At 47.0% G+C, this 17,500-nt stretch overlaps 1 protein-coding gene across 4 annotated transcripts in view; it reads left to right on the top strand.

Moving 5' to 3' along the window:
- astn1 (astrotactin 1) overlaps positions 1-17,500 on the top strand; it is a 199,646-nt gene that overhangs the window by 168,220 nt on the left and 13,926 nt on the right. For all 4 annotated transcript variants that reach the window (XM_027011363.2, XM_027011361.2, XM_027011360.2 and 1 more), the window contains 3 exons: positions 8,881-9,149; positions 9,896-10,029; positions 10,141-10,292. In XM_027011363.2, coding sequence (XP_026867164.2) covers positions 8,881-9,149; positions 9,896-10,029; positions 10,141-10,292 — 555 coding nt within the window. The remainder of the gene's footprint in view (positions 1-8,880; positions 9,150-9,895; positions 10,030-10,140; positions 10,293-17,500) is intronic.

Raw genomic sequence — 17,500 nt, 5'->3', positions numbered from 1 at the left:
TGCAGGGCATGATGGAAGGTGGCTGCAAACGGACAGCGGTTCCGGCAGGACACCGCCGGATGCATCCCAGACAAACGATGATGATTTAGCAGAAAGAGACCAGAACGAGCTTTTGGTGTCTGTGCGCGAGACATCAGTATCAGGCGCTGAAGTCGCTGACGTGTGCCGTGGATTGATTGCCTCTTCAAATCGACTTGGCTCTTAAAATCTCATCTGGAATTCATGGGGTGTCCTGTTTTCCCTCTGAACTCACACAGGCCTGAATGCGGGACACGAGACGTCTGATTAACGGGTCCACGACTGGGCTGTACTGGATTAGGAGAGAATGAAGCCAAATGGTGGGAAAAATTCGGTCCTTTTGTAAGCGATTTCTCCCAGTGTCAACCTTCCTTCATCTCCACTACGTTAGAAACCTCACAGAGTCCGCACGGAGTGTTTGAGCACTAAGATACAGTTGTTTGTGGCGTGTGGATGCAGCTGTAATTGAAGATTTAAAACAATTTAAACAAACCAAAAAAGTATTATTTCCTAAACAAATGAAGCTGTCAGTTAGACAGGATCCATTAGGAACAGGTGAGTGAGTGGTATCAGGTGAGGTGAGTATCAGATTGTCTGATATCAGTTAAGGATAAAGGTGTCTGATATCAGGTGAGGATTTGGTTATATGATATCAGGTGAGGATAAGGGTGTGTGATATCAGGTGAGGATCATGTTGTCATATCAGGTGATGATCTGGGTGTCTGATATCAGGTGATGATCTGGGTGTCTGATATCAGGTGAGGATCTGATTGTCATATCAGGTGATGATCTGGGTGTCTGATATCAGGTGATGATCTGGGTGTCTGATATCAGGTGAGGATCTGATTGTCATATCAGGTGATGATCTGGGTGTCTGATATCAGGTGAGGATCTGATTGTCATATCAGGTGCTGATCTGGGTGTCTGATATCAGGTGAGGATCTGATTGTCATATCAGGTGATGATCTGGGTGTCTGATATCAGGTGAGGATCTGATTGTACATGTTTTACATTTTAATGCCTTATCTTGGATCACAGTGAGGCCCAAACACCACAGCTGTTGACTTCAAAGATCGTAACGCATGAGTCGGCACAAGATCAATGCTCTTAAACAGAAGACAAACTGTCATAGTACATAACACAGGCCAGATGAAGATAATTAACTGTGACAGCCAAAGCTCACCTTATTATCATTTAACTGATACAGTGATCAATGATACTTGGATCATCAATTTCTGGTGATTGACAAGGAGTAATGAAGTACCCTAAAGTAACAGATGTGTCCTGTGAGGGGACGTTTGTGTCTTTCTGGGGATGCTTCCTTACCCTGAAATATCACCACATGTTCTTGTCCTGCTGAAATGTCCTGCTCTCCTGGATGTCCTGCTCTCCTGGATGTTTCCACAAACCTTCTTGCTTCCTTTGTCCCCTGAATACGTCCTCCCACGATCCCTACGACCAGGTAGGAAAACTACGCAGCCAGCGCTTTGGACTCAGCTGAACTCTAAAACTCGGAAAGAAACCGGTTGTAGTAGATGGCAGACTGTGATTTATAGTGTAATTTACACCAGTCCCTGCTAGATGTCATTTAAATGAAATACGCCCCTCCGACTATAATAGTATCATAACTGTTGTGTTTTGGTCCTTGGCATAAACAGATTATATTATTGACATGCTTAGTAACACCTATGAATGGTCCACATTTACATAAGCACGATAAAGCATTTTCTCAATGTACATGCTGATCCCAGCAGTGGTCTGTAAGACCTCTAACGTCTTCACCGGAAATGCAGAAAAATGCACTGCATGGAGAAAACACCTCAAGATCAACCTCTTTAGTGAGCGCATGTTGGAAGTGCTTGGGTTCTGGATCACACACAAGTACTCCAGCAAACATCTCACAGCATATTAGGTTCTGAGTTTAATACCCGCCCACTTCCTGCACACACAGTAGGTTGTGAGTTTAATACCCGCCCACTTCCTGCACACACAGTAGGTTGTGAGTTTAATACCCGCCCACTTCCTGCACACACAGTAGGTTGTGAGTTTAATACCCGCCCACTTCCTGCACACAGTATGTTCTGAGTTTAATACCCGCCCACTTCCTGCACACACAGTAGGTTGTGAGTTTAATACCCGCCCACTTCCTGCACACACAGTATGTTGTGCGTTTAATACCCGCCCACTTCCTGCACACACAGTATGTTGTGAGTTTAATACCCGCCCACTTCCTGCACACACAGTATGTTGTGAGTTTAATACCCGCCCACTTCCTGCACACACAGTATGTTGTGAGTTTAATACCCGCCCACTTCCTGCACACAGTATGTTGTGAGTTTAATACCCGCCCACTTCCTGCACACACAGTATGTTGTGAGTTTAATACCCGCTCACTTCCTGCACACACAGTATGTTGTGAGTTTAATATGCTGCACACTCTCCACCTGTTTTTTTCTCACTCAAACTCCCAAAAACTGCATTTTAATTGCGAGCAATGTAGTAAGATCCCATTGTAGACCTGCACACCTGTATCCCTGTTAGAACGGGGCCAACTTTGTCTTACTTTGAGCAGTTTTCCACAAACCAGTAACCCTACAGACTACACTCAAATACAGTTTTGGAAACACCTCCCCTAGGTTACCTCACCATCAGACCTGACGGAAGCTTTGATAGATCGGGATTCACAAATGCTGCTATTTTAGATTCTGCTCGCCCAAAATCTGAATCCTCGCTGGGTTCGTACATGACAGCCGAGGTACGCGAAGAACCGTAATGACAATTAGAGCGCAATAACACAGCCCATTTGTCCTGTTCGCTTGCTTCAGGCGCACTGAGCCGTCACCTGACCCATCTGTAATCTCCCTCCCTGTAGTTTGTGTTTTATTCCGCCGTTCCGTGAAGGGGTACGCTTCCTCCGCCGTGGAAGAATGCCCTGCGTCCAACTTTGTGACGACGCATATTAATCTGCTTTGTGGCAGGTTTTTTTTCCCCCTAGGCTTACCGGAGTGCTCACAAGTCACCTGGTAATTACAGGGAATACATTTTTATCATCTTAATTACCTGGGCTGCAGTGACTCGGTGAGCCATGCAGCCTGCATCTGTGGCCTTGGTAAGTCATGCTCTCAGAAACGTGATCCTGGCATATTTATAATATATGAGAGAGGTCATTAGTGTCCTGGCGCTGTGGAACTATTGCTGACTGGTGGGAAAACATTCCATTCATTTTTCTCTTTTGCGGTTTTAAAAGACTTTTTTTCCCCTCCCCACTCTTCTGACACGGTGAAGTTTTCCATTATGCGCTAGTCAGGGGAAAAAATCGCGGGTCAAAGGGAAGCGTGGTGAGAAGCAGCGTATCTGTACAGCTCATGTTGTCGGGAGTACCTGAACCTCAGCACCTACGGGCCGAGCTTGCTAGCAGCTCGTGAGAACGGATGGAACACGAGAGTTCTAAAACTGGACCGCGCGAGGAGCACTGGAGAGGGGAAAAGAATGAGCTGGGCTCTCGTGCGTGTGTGCGTGTGTGTGTGTGTGTGTGTGTGTGTGCGTGCTGGTGACAGAATTGGGTCTGCAGACAGGGACCTGATGGAGCAGTCCATGCTTGGCCCCGATTACTCATTTTGGAGGTCAGGAACAAGTGGACCTCACTGACTTCCCTTCTTATAATTAATCTTTCAACCGGACACCAGGGAGGTCTGTCACCACATGCCATAAGCGCGCACACACACACACACAAATATTTGAGTAACGCTGCTCTCTGCTGTGCTGTGGGAGGATTGCAGACTCCTTTATCTCCTGTGTGTGTGTGTGTGTGTGTGTGTCTCCATGTATGTAATATGCATGTAATGTTGTTTGGCCGTGGAGGTCCAGACATTACTGTCAATTTGAATCATGAATTGCAAGACACTTGTGTTTATAGTTGGTCAGTTGACATGAAAGTGGCCACTCAGGAAATCTGGAAGTGAGGGATTGATTTTTAATCTGGATTAGTCTAATTTCATTCCGCTCAAACATCAGAGGGAAATGTCAGTGTAGTTGCTCCATTACGGACAACAGACATGTAGATTACCCTACCCCAGACCTACCCCCAGACATGCCCACAGACCTGCCCACAGACCTACCCACAGACCTACCCCCAGACCTGCCCACAGACCTGCCCACAGACCTGCCCACAGCCAGCCTTACCACTTTAAATACTGAGTGTGCATGACAGCATGCACCAGTCCAAGGTGTGTGTGGCTTCCAGGTGTTCTGCTCCTGAGAAGTGCCATGTCAAAATGTCCGGGGCTGTTTCTTTCTCCTTCCAAGAGAGCCGGTCCAATCGAACCTTATCACACCCTAAAACAATGATGCATTTCTCCCCACAAGCAATCCATCACCCGTGAATTTCAGAAGAATGTCTGGCGTGGCGTTCCGACTCTGCCTTCCACATCTCTTAACCACACCCTGTAGAAATCCCACCATCCCGTAGCGGAGGCGCAGCTTCCAGGCTGAGCGTGCGGGTCGGTCCAGGGTGGAACAGTTCTGTGTAATCTGGCCATGACAGACAGGCCAGCTGCTCACCACGGGAATACGGCAGCTGGTCAGTGCGGTAACTCCCTGGCTGTGACAACCATTTAATTATTACACTGTTGCTATGGCACCGGCTCACGATGAAGGGAACAGAACCAGGGGCGAGTCATACCTGCCTGATTCATACTGCACGTGAGGAGATGCTTCCCCTCGGAGTTCAGCGTTTAGTGCTACACACAAGTCTAACTCACAGAGCAGCACGCTGTCAAATTAAACTTACAATCACAAACACGCCAGTGGTTCCATGGCGTTTAGATTTTTAGCACAACCTTTCCAAACCCTAGAATAGCCCATCGAGGGGTTTCCCCAGAGGCAACCAGAAACGTCGCAGCCTGGCGCCTATGTGACGGCCCGAGGCCCGAATATAGTACTGTGCCCTGGCTTCCAGAGACACTTCTAAAGCCTTCGTACTGTCCCAGGTCAATATGTGTTGCGTTTCATCATTCTGAGATGAAAACAACCGCGACCCATTTGTGAAAAAACAAGGTTTCAGGTCGCAGAGTCGATTCTGGGCTGTTTGGGGTTTTACCGCCTTCTGATCAAATAAAGTCTCCGCCTTCATACTGTGTCAATATTGTTATGAAATTCATACAGTAAATATAGAAGCTCTCAGACGCGGCGTGATGCAATCAGTGTGTGAGGAGAGAGCTGTTTCGGCTGGACCGCTTAGCTAGCAAGCGAACCTCAGTTATCTGTCTTTGTTTTACTCTCTTTCCCCTTAGTCTTTCCTTTCTTTTTAATGATGAAAACCTCCCGAAAGCAGATAGGAGATGTAGCTGTACTTTACTCTCAGTGCTGAAATTCATTTTTGAGACAACGAAATCATTTAGTTGTAAAAACAGTCCCAGTGTGAGGAGCAGCAGTATGTGAGGATGTGCCCTAACCTCTAACCCCTAATCCTTAACCCTAACCCCTAATCCTTAACCCTAACCTCTAACCCCTAATCCTTAACCCTAACCCCTAACCCATAATCCTTAACCTTAACCCCTAACCCCAACCTCTAACCCCTAATCCTTAACCCTAACCCCTAAACCTAACCTCTAACCCCTAATCCTTAACCCTAACCCCTAATCCTTAACCCTAACCCCTAATCCTTAACCCTAACCCCTAACCCTAACCCCTAATCCTTAACCCTAACCCCTAACCCATAATCCTTAACCTTAACCCCTAACCCTAACCTCTAACCCCTAATCCTTAACCCTAACCCCTAAACCTAACCTCTAACCCCTAATCCTTAACCCTAACCCCTAACCCCAACCCTAACCTCTAACCCCTAATCCTTAACCCTAACCCCTAACCCTAACTTCTATCTTTTAATCCTTAGCCCTAATACTAACTCCAAACCTCTAACCCCCACCAAATTTCATCTCCTGTTTTCTTAACTACTAGGTTTGTTGATAATGTTGAGTGCTGGGTGTGTCCTCTGCCTTGGGGTGTAGGGCAGGGTGTAGCAGGGGTGAGCAGCAGCCACACCATGCCACGCTGACCGGGCGAGTTGTTTCACCCCCACACCTGGTTGTGTGGGTAGGCAGGCCCAATCGCAGAGGTAAATGACGACAGCTGCTCTCTGCCCATGTTACTAGGAGGCAGAGGTGCCCGACTAACAGGGCAGGGCAGGGCAGGGCCGCGCTCTCAGAGCGGTAGGACCAATCCAACGTACAAAGATCGAGACGAGGCACTGCACAGGCCAGGCGAGATGACCCAGTCCAGGGAAATAAACAACTCCGACACCTTCCGGCTCTTTATCTCGGCCCACTCGGTGAAGCCTGGAGTCCTGCAGCTGCTGGAAAGCATGGTTTTACCGAACAAGCATAACACATGCTGTGTGTCTGCAGCAAAGAGCCGCGCGCACACCCGTGCTGCCTGCAGCCCGGGAACGGGGATCAGTCCTCCGGGACAAGCGTTGCTGTGTTTGGCCATAGACCGTACGGAGGTGGAATCGCTCGCATTACGCATCAGGGGCTGTCTGCCTTTCCTGGGGGTTTGCGTGAGTGCTCAGATGAACTTCCCGACCGGACGCGTCGGCGCGGCGCAACTCACGCTCCCGTGACTCCTCCGTTGTACGTACGCAGATTGTATTGATCGGAATCCTCGGTAAACCTCTTACGGGACCGTTTCTCGTTGAATACGCCTAGTGCGTCCTCGTTATTCCAACTCCCCAGTGCTTAATTCTATATCGCCTACTTTGTAAATGTATGAAAGGGAAACCCACGTTCGTTATCCTCTTACCCAATCACGTGATTGCGCTTTTCCAATCTGCTCCGCCGGAGTAAGAAGATTTATTTGGGCATCCGTCCAAACTAGTTCATTTGTCCCCGCAGACCTACAGCACCATCTAGTGTCCGCCGGGAGAACTGCCGCTCCGCGCCCGTAGACGGGCCTTGAGATTAGCAGTGCAGAGAATTCGCAGTTCGGCTACTCTGCGGCATCTGATAATTGGCAAGCAGCACGTGGAAAATCCCTCAAACGGCTCCCGGATATCAAAGGCTCCCTCGCCACTGAGAGGAGCGTTAAACTTCAGATTTGACGCGCTTTCTCATGCAAATGTGAGGCTAATCCAAAGGCCCCTTTGCCTTCACTTCTCTCCTTTAATGTGTCCTTCAATGGCTTCTGCGTGTTTTCTAGCAATCATAAAGCCCAGCTGCAGAGCAAACATGTCAAAGCAAATTGGCACACCCTGGGGTGCTTGTCTGTCTGTCTTTCTCTCTCTCTTTCTCTCTCTCTCTCTCTCTCTCTCTCTCTCTCTCTCTCTCTCTCTCTCAGTTTCAGACCAGCAAAGCTTCATTGGCAGGAGAGTTATATGTTATTATTAAAAGTCGAACCGGGTAGAAAAGAACAAATGAATATTGTACGGACCAGCCGAACAGGGGTGGGATCCTGCTAGTCGTCCCCTTCAGGCTGTGACAAGATGGTGCAAATCGTGGAGCTTGGCGCTCTTTCCAAAAACATAGGGCAGTGTGATGAAGGTTGGAGGCAGCCACCACGCCCAGGACTTGTACCCGAGACTGACGGGAGGTAAACGTGAGCTCCGAGCACCGGACCAAAGAGCAGGTCTGTGGTGTAGCAGCTGGAGCACACGTTTAACCTTCCTCCTCTTCAGAGAGTGACGGTCTCCGTCACAACGCCTTTAGCTCTGGGGCGCGTCCCCTGTGCAGGACACTGTCCACGTGTCCCTCCGCACACAACTGCCCTTTCTATCAGGGCCACGCCCACATCAGGGTCCTCACACTGGGCATTAGCGTCCCCTCACAGCGGGGGTGGGTTCCGTCCCCGCACAGACTCCCCCTGGACACGCCTGGACATGCCACCAGTGCAGCATGGAGTCCTCTGCCCAACCTCACTCTCCACGCTCCCCTCCCCTGAGTCCACCCCCATCCCTAGCACCCCACCCTCATCCTCCATGTCTTACCTCCATCTCCTCCACCTGCTTTCTCTGTCCCTATCTCTCCTCTGGCGATGCCCACTGTTGCTAAAGCTTGTTCACACATTGCCAGCTCACGCCGTGAATCAGGGCTGCTTCCGTCATGCAGGGCTGCACACAGACAATGAATAACCAAACAGATCCGGCTTTGAACCCAGCGAATTAACCCACGTTTAATTAAAAATGTCTTGTCGGAAGGAGGATTTTGCACAGGACGTCAGTGGAGGTGGTATTCTCTCTCTCTCTCTCCCTCTCTCTCTCTCTCTCTCTCTCTCTCTCTCTCTCAGCAGAGGGATAAGGGACTTGTATTAACTCTGCTACATTTATGAAGTGCAACATTTGGGGAATTGCAGCAGGGTGGTTTCTCTCTCTCCCACCCGTTTCCTTAGACAGAGACTAAACTTTTCTGGACACTTGATGGCTTGATCCAACAGTGCGTGGCAGTGCGTTCTGTTCACTCTGTTCACAGTGGATGTACAGACACGCCTTTCTTTTTAATTGTTATTGTTTACTAAGGTAATTTGGTATAAAGGATTGGTGGATTTTGAAAGTGGTTAAGGTACTGGACTAGTAATCAGAAGGTTGCCGGTTCAAGCCCTGCCACTGCCAGGGTGCCACTGTTGGGCCCCTGAGCAACACCCTCAAGTTGTACTCAGATGCAATTTGGATAAAAGCATCAGCAAAGTTAGCTGCCTGCTTTTTGAAGCTTCTGTCAGGGAGAGGAAAAATGGAGAGAAATCTTGTTCTGTGAGTCTTGATGCTGCGAATATTCTACTCAGTGCAGTGAGGGCCAGACTGTATCGTGAGCAGCTGTCAGTGAGCTGCCGTGACACGTGTCTACTACCTGCTGACCTCCCACCCTTCCGCCGCAGGTAACTCTCCGTCGGACGAGTCTGAGGAGCGGGACAAGGAGGCGCGCACGCTGACCTACCCCGCCTACGTGGCCAGCCTGCTGGACTCGGGGGCCAAGCGCATGGCAGCAGGGGTGCGTATGGACTGCAGCTCCCAGGGTCAGTGCCCGCTGGCCTGCCACCTCTGCCACATGAGCCCTGGGCCCCCGCGGCCTGCAGAGCCTGTGCTTCTCCAGGTGACCAAGGCCACGCCCATTTACGAGCTCATCAACAACAACGAGACCTACCAGGTGGGTGAAGGGGCGAAGGCACCTTGAGGGGTATGTTTTCATGGAGCACTTCAGGCTGAGGTCATGTAGTCTCAGAATAACTCTTTGGCACTTATTTGCTATGACCACTGATCTGGCTTAATATAAATGTTTGATTCACTACCATATGAGTCCCTGTTTGAATCTCTATCATATGAGTCCCTGTTTGAATCTCTACCATATGAGTCCCTGTTTGAATCTCTACCATATGAGTCCCTGTTTGACTGTCTACCATATGAGTCCTTGTTTGAATCTCTATCATATGAGTCCCTGTTTGAATCTCTACCATATGAGTCCCTGTTTGACTGTCTACCATATGAGTCCTTGTTTGACTGTCTACCATATGAGTCCCTGTTTGAATCTCTACCATATGAGTCCCTGTTTGACTCTCTACCATATGAGTCCCTGTTTGAATCTCTACCATATGAGTCCCTGTTTGACTCTCTACCATATGAGTCCTTGTTTGAATCTCTACCATATGAGTCCCTGTTTGAATCTCTACCATATGAGTCCCTGTTTGAACCTTGTATGCCTGTAATTCCGTTATTCTGTCATTCAAACCTGAGCGACATCCCTCAAGGGCCTCCTAAGAGTTCCGGTGGCACTGTACCTCCCGTGGCAGGCCAGGCCATTTGAGTACATGCCGAGGTGGGAGAGGTGCGGTACAGGTGCGGTACAGGTGCGGTGAGTTTCCCGCGGTGGTGACACGTTGCGTCTGTCTCTGTCAGGCTCTGCAGGAGGCCTTGATGGGTCTGCTGTGGTGCTCAGGGAAGGGCGACGTCATCGACGACTGGTGCCGCTGTGACTCCAGCGCCTTCGGCGCCGACGGCCTGCCGACGTGTGCACCCCTGCCCCGGCCCACGTAAGACGAGCAGTCGCCAGCGTGGCGCCGACTCCCTGCGCTGTTTGTGGACATGTGGCACACCTGATTGTTTGGATTTTTACGCTGATTTGACTGGCGTTCTCTGCTCAGGCTGCGGCTGTCCCACTCGTACGAGCCAAGCAGCTCATTGGTCATTGTGGAGTGGAACCACACCGAGCCACCAATCGGAGTGCGCATTGTTGATTACCTCATCAGTCAGGAGAAAGTAACAGAACGGACGGACCACACCAAGGTTGAAGCAGGTGAATCATGCTTACGTCATCGTAACAGTTTTGTTTTGCGTTTTTTTCTGAAGTTAATGACTAAATCTTTAGGGCGCGGTGAAAGTTTTCGTCAGAACGCTGATCTGACACAGTGCGATTCGTGATAGAGCTAAAGTGATGTATTGATTCACTGAAACATCAGAAGACTTTATTCTGTGCTTCTGCACATATGGCAACAATAACGTTTCATATGTTTCCATGTATTTATTTGCTATGACCACTAGATTGTGCTGTACATCAGTGAATATCAGAGTCGAGCTCTAATCAGTGTTGGTGTTAGACTACAACTCCAGACACCAACTCCGATTGGTGACTTTTAATTGTGTGGGTTTATTTATTTATTTATTTACAGCTATTTGTGACTCAGTTCTGGCAGCACCATTACATTCTGAAACCCATCTCAGTCTAGAGCTGCGTCTGTCAGATGTTTCCCAAGGTTTGGAGCAGTCAGCCGTGTCTGGAAGGCAGCCAGCCAGCTAAGAATCCTAGTGCAGTGTCTCTGAAAAGGAGGTGACAATTGCATTGGTGAAGCAGAACTCGGCAAGCTCGTAGGTTCGATCTGTCGCTGCTAACCAGCGCTTGTGCATCGACACAGCACGCACGTTCTGAAGGCTAAACGAAACGGCCGGCTCAGATGTCAAGTATCAAGCTCTAGTTCTGTTTAGGCCGTGTTCATCACCCTAATCACACCGAGAACGGTTTGTTAACGATGAAACAAGACAAGTAAAATTATTTCCCATTAAAAAACAAAACACAGTATGCTGTCGAAAGAATGTGGGGCTTATTTTCAGAAGCGGTTCAAAAGTATAAAGGAACCCAAAAGCAGGCAGAGCAAGCAAAGATGTCTCCATCCGCTAGGATCACAGTGTCTGGCCCGGCGTTGTCTTTCCTGTTTTGATTTGCCAACTGGACTGAAGGAAAAAAGGTGTCTACTCTCTACATCCTAGATGCAAACTGATCCTAAATCAGTCCTAATCTCTATTCACACAGGCTTAAAATGGCCGGGGTCCTCAGTAACTATTGCGACATTCTGTGTTGTTAGTTCTTGGTGAATGTGTGAATGTCATTTGTACCGAGTCTTCACCTTCTGAAAGCCCAAGTCAAGGCCCGGCCCTGATAAGGACTGAATGCAGTGACACTTACTGTGATAGTGTTGGATTGGCTCATGTAAGCTTAAACAAACCAATCATTAATCATTGCGACTGAAGACCCTGCACATCACTGCTCTTTAGCAAGTGAGAGAACACAGAAGCCCATAATTGGTTGGAGTTGTTCTGATCGACAGCGGATAGAATGCCGTCACCTAGACAGCAGTGCCACGTCGCTCCCAGCATCATCGGTGCGCAAACCAGTGAGCCTAGGGTCCTTTGGTCAGGCTGCTTAAGAAGCCCTCAAGCCCATGTTGACTTAGCATTCATGTCAGTAAGAATTTCCAATATCATTATGAATTGCAGATGGATCGAATAAAGAATCCTAACCCAGAGTAACCTATTCATCTTCCTTTCTATACTGCTCCCAGCTTCACAGTAGGGAGGGTAAAGGGAGAGATGCATTTTGATTGGCTGGTGGTGTACAGGCCGTGGCACTCATTAAGGGCTCACCTGGTAAATAACCTTCAGATGAGTGACAGGGGTGTTGCATGCAAAGCTTACCAACAGACACTTTCTGACTGCCCTGTGAACTCAGACATGCTGGAGCTGCCAGGCAATTAGCTCTGCAGGAAGCTGAGCTACGTATAAAAAACCACCCAAGTGAAAATGAGGTATTGATCTGTGCGTATCTGCCTTCATGACTTTACCTTTGTGGTAAAGGTTCATCGCCACATCGCTGCTATTTCCTTAACATTACTGACTCATCAATGCCCTAATTGGAATGAGATCGTCAAATCGACTGAGTGAATAGATGTCTCCATTTAACATAGTACTGTCTGTGCATCTCTGTGGAAGGTTTATGCAGCTCTATGGAAGGTTTATGTAGCTCTATGGAAGGTTTATGTAACTGTGGAAGGTTTATGCAACTCTATGGAAGGTTTAAGCGGCTCTGTGGAAGGTTTATTTAACTTTATGGAAGGTTTATTTAACTCTATGGAAGGTTTATACAGCTCTATGGAAGGTTTATGTAACTCTATTGAAGGTTTATGTAACTGTGGAAGGTTTATGCATCTCTATGGAAGGTTTAAGCAGCTCTGTGGAAGGTTTATTTAACTCTACAGAAGGTTTATATAACTGTGGAAGGTTTATGCAGCTCTATGGAAGGTTTAAGCAGGTCTGTGAAAGGTTTAAGCAGCTCTGTGGAAGGTTTGTTTAACTCTACGGAAGGTTTATGTAACTGTAAAAGGTTTAAGCAGCTCTGTGGAAGGTTTGTTTAACTCTACGGAAGGTTTATGTAACTGTAAAAGGTTTAAGCAGCTCTGTGGAAGGTTTGTGTAGCTCTATGGAAGGTTTATGTAACTGTGGAAGGTTTATGCAGCTCTGTGGAAGGTTTGTTTAACTCTACGGGAGGTTTATGTAACTGTGGAAGGTTTAAGCAGCTCTGTGGAAGGTTTGGCTCCTAACATGTCAGTAACACATTTCCCTAATCCAGTGAGCAGGCCTTCCCTGTGGTCTGTTTGAAGCGTGAAAGCCTCTGGCGCGCTTACCTGTCCTGGACGCTTCCTCTACCTTTTCCCTGTCTGTCTTGTTGACTTTACAGGTATGTTTATTGCTTTCCTCTTCCCAGTTTGGGCCACCCCATCCAAGTTGGAGCGCGAAAGGGCCGGACCTGCTGAAAGCGAAAAAGAACATCACGTTATATCAAGCCCAAATGTGGGATTGTGAAATGTGATGAATGGAGAAGAGGTTTTGTGAGCTTGGCTGAAGGTGTGAGCCAGTGGTGTGTGTGTGTGTGTGTGTGTGTGTGTGTGTGTGTGTGTGTGTGAGTATATGTGAGTGTGAGTGTGTGAGTGTATGTGAGTGTGAATGTGTGTGTGTGTGTGTGTGTGTGTGTGTGTGTGTGTGTGTGTGTGTGAGTATATGTGAGTGTGTGTGTGTGTGAGTATATGTGAGTGTGAGTGTGTGTGTGTGTGTGTGTGTGTGTGTGTGTGTGTGTGAGTGTGTGTGTGTGTGTGTGAGTGTGTGTGTGTGTGAGTATATGTGAGTGTGAGTGTGTGAGTGTATGTGAGTGTGAATGTGTGTGTGTGTGTGTGTGAGTGTGTGTGTGTGTGAGTGTATGTGAGTGTGAATGTGTGTGTGTGTGTGTGAGTGTGTGTGTGTGTGTGTGTGTGTGTGTGTGTGTGTGTGAGTGTGTGTGTGTGTGTGTGTGTGTGAGTATATGTGAGTGTGAGTGTGTGTGTGTGTGTGTGTGTGTGAGTGTGTGTGTCACACACCTGCACATTTAGGCATGGCTGAGAGAGAGGCAGGTCTCCCCAGGACTAACAGTGCAGTCACATACATGCACAGACAAACTGAAGCAACGTGTCAGGCCTAGATTCACCGTGGCCGCTGACCCTCAACACAAATGCAGTCAGAAGATTCATGTTTCTGATTTATCTGCATTCCATATAAGATCATAAGATCCTGTCCAACAGGTGATAACACGGAATTTTTAACCATGAAAGTAGTTTGGAGGAATTCAGCTGGAATTCCCGCATTCCCACATTCCCGCATTCCAGCAAGCAGTAAATATCTGGTGCTCAAGACTCTATGGCTCTGAGATAACACACCATTTTACCTAAAAGGAACCCGAACTTCCAGGACTGATAGTTAGTGTTCCTCCAACCGAAGAGTTTGGCTTGAGAGTGAGAAAAGAGCACTTTGCACAAACTGACAAAGAATAATATAATAATGACCACAAATAGTCTAATAATTAGCAATATAATAAGAGTATAGTAACACAACAGAATAATATAGTACAACAATATAAATGCTGTACAACATACTCAAACTCAGCTTTATTTTTGTGGCGTTTTTGACAGTGGTCATTGTCACCAAGCAGCGTTACACATGTTTGCGCTAAACTCCCCACAGAGCACGCGGAAGAGCCGGAGAAAGAAAACAGACATTAAAGAAATAAACAATTAATGCCTATTCCATTTTCTAGAAGTCCTAGTCTGGTTTCGTAGGTGTGTGTGTGTGTGTGTGTGTCCAAAACCCATCTTGCATGAGAATGTCAGTCAAGGGCATTGGAGAAGTAGTTGTCTGGGGTGGAGGTGTGGTGGGCTACAGCAGGGGGCATCAGACGGGGTGGTGGGAGGAGTCATGACATCAGTAACATCATGACATCAGTAACATCATGACATCAGGGGTAGGTGGATACACAAGCGTTAAGTGACAAAAGAGAGGTGAAGTGACGGCATCAAAACATCCCAGTTTACATCCCGGATTACATCCCAGTTGCCCACGGACCCCCAGATCTACACCTTTACCTAAGATAGGAAGAAGTAAAAAATGCCTGACTGTATAGATTTTGAGACTTTGTCTGAGTCTCAAACATTTACAGGAAGGTTATTCCATAGTGTGTGAGCATTATTGGAAAAGGCTCTGCCCCCTGTGGTAGATTTTCTTATTCTTGGTACACGTAAAAAGCCTGCATCTTTTGATCTAAGCAGACGTGGTGAATCGTAATGCACTAGGAGTTCTCTAAGGTAATGTGGGGCAAGACCATTCAGAGTTTTGTAGGTCATTAGAAATATTTTATAATTAATACGAAATTTTACTGGGAGCCAATATAATGTAGCTGAGGTAGGAGTGATGTGATCAAAGTCTCTAGTTCTAGTAAGAACTCTGGCTGCTGGATCACTGAACTAGCTGGAGTTTATTTAGGCACTTACAGGTACAGCCAGATAGTAAGACATTACAGTAGTCCAATCTGGAAGTGGTAAATGTATGGACTAGCTTTTCTGAAACATAAGGAGAGCATGTTCCTAATCTCTGAAATGTTCCTGAGGTGTTGAAAGGCGGTCCTACAAATATTACTTACATGAGCTTTGAATGAGAGACTGGGATTTATAATCACTCCAAGATCTTTAACTGTTAGAGAAGATGTGATTGGGAGACCATTGAGGTTCATTAAGTAATTAGAGAGGGAGGCCCTCACTGTCTCTGGGCCTAGTAGAAGCACCTCTGTTTTGTCAGGGTTAAGTGAGAGAAAGTTCCTCAACATCCAGTGTTCTTTATGCATTCCTCAGTAGTACTATGCTGATATATGTCCTCTGGTTTGGAAACCAGCACGGTGTTTACGTATAATGTCACCCAGAGGCAGCATATATGTAAAAAAAAGCAGAGGACCTAGAACAGATCCTTGTGGGACACCATAGCTAAACCTGTTGTGTGCTGAAAAGCTTCCATTTATGTTGACAAACTGGTATCGACAGGCTAGATAAGATTTAAACCAGAAAAGGGCTATACCCTCTAAACTCAACAACATTTTTGAGTCTGTCTAGTAAAATGTTGTGATCTATGGTGTCAAATGCTGCACTTAGATCAAGCAATATAAGAGACCATAACCCTATTCAGAAGCCAACAACAGGTCATTAATTACTTTAATTAGTGCTGTTTCCGTACTGTGATGAGGCCTAAATCCGGACTTCATGTATCTGGTTATGATTCACCAAATCCTGAAAGACTTCATGTATCTGTTTATGATTCAGATATGAGCTTAGCTACAGATTTTTTCTAGGATCAATATAGTATGGCAATATAATTGTCATATAGTATAACAATGCATTTATAGTACTATAATTCTATTTTAGTATCAGTATTTTTAACTAACAGTGGAATCTTTGCTCAAAAGTAGAAACCGTGAAAAACAAAATTTGGAGTGAGAATCACAACTGTTAAATTTGTGTAAAAAGCAGGTGTCCATTGTCAGAGATTTAATGTCTAGAGTTTAAGGCATGTTGAAGGCACTGTTTCTACATGACTCTGTTTAAGCATAGTTAGGCCAGTATTGTTTTGTGTGTGTGTGTGTGTGTGTGTGTGTGTGAGTGAGTGTGTGTGTGTGTGTGTGTGTGTGTGTGTGTGTGTGTGTGTGTGTATGTGTATATGTGTATATATGTGTGTGTGACAGACATACACATTTTTATTTCGCTTTGCATTCTTAAGACGCCTTTGCCACGTGGTCGGCCTATAGTCACGCAACTTTGTTTATTTTCGTTGCTAGGCGACTCTTTACCTTTCAGTCGAGCGTGCGCTAAGTGCTATCACCTGCGCCTCCGTGACGAGGGCGGAGCTCTAGGAAACGCTCAGGAAAGCGCATTTATCACGACCCGTTTATCACGACCCGTTCATCACGACCCGTTTATCACGACCCGTTCATCACGACCCGTCAAAACTCATCAGCGCTGAGGTGAGAACGCCAGCTCACCAGTGCTATGACGTAGACGGCAAACGCAGCCTCCATATCAGACGCTCTTTGCACGAACGTGAATACAGACTGAACTCTTATCCAAGTGAGTTCTGCTTTGTACTAACACAACACCCCCCCCCCCCCCCCCCCTTAGTGTTTTAAGTCGTCTTTTCCTCTGAAAAGACTTTCCCTGTGGAAGATCGAGATTTATTTTGTTTTTTTGGTTTTTTTGAGGACATGCAAAAAATTATACACTGCAAACTGTTGTTCTGCGTCTTTCATTTTGCTCCTCAGAGGAGATCTGGAGGACCAGATGTTTGTTGTTGAGTTTGAGTGGAGGTGCCAGGTCCACCGCTACCCCACAACTGTTGTTTTATTGGAACCGGTAAAACTCCAAGTTCTTTGGACTAAGAAAAGTTTGCTCCTGTGATGCGTTTGGAATTTGAAGTAAAGGATGAAATGTGTCTAAAAAGAACAAAAAGACGTGTTCCGTGTAGGCCTGTGGAAGGTGACGGCTCTCATCCACTTGCTCTCAGCAGTTATTCCTGAACTCCGACTGAGCACAGGTGTGTGGAAAACGTGCAGTCATCTGTGCAAGAAACAGCTGCGAGCCTACGAAGATGCCGAAATGTTAGCTCGGCTTGACTCGACCGGAAAAGTTCACAAGTTTGGAAATAGGGAAAAGATGCGAACAGTCCCGCCACATGTCCTGCTACATGTCCCGCTACAGTCCTGCTACACATCTCGCTACATGTCCCACTACACGTCCCGCTACATGTCCCGCTACACGTCCTGCTACACGTCCCGCTACACTTCCTTCTACACGTCCCACTACACTTCCTGTTACACGTCCCACTACACTT

This window comes from Electrophorus electricus, chromosome 18 (assembly GCF_013358815.1).
Source record: "Electrophorus electricus isolate fEleEle1 chromosome 18, fEleEle1.pri, whole genome shotgun sequence".
NCBI classification, from domain to species: Eukaryota; Metazoa; Chordata; class Actinopteri; order Gymnotiformes; family Gymnotidae; genus Electrophorus; species Electrophorus electricus.
This window is presented reverse-complemented; position numbering and strand designations above follow the sequence as displayed.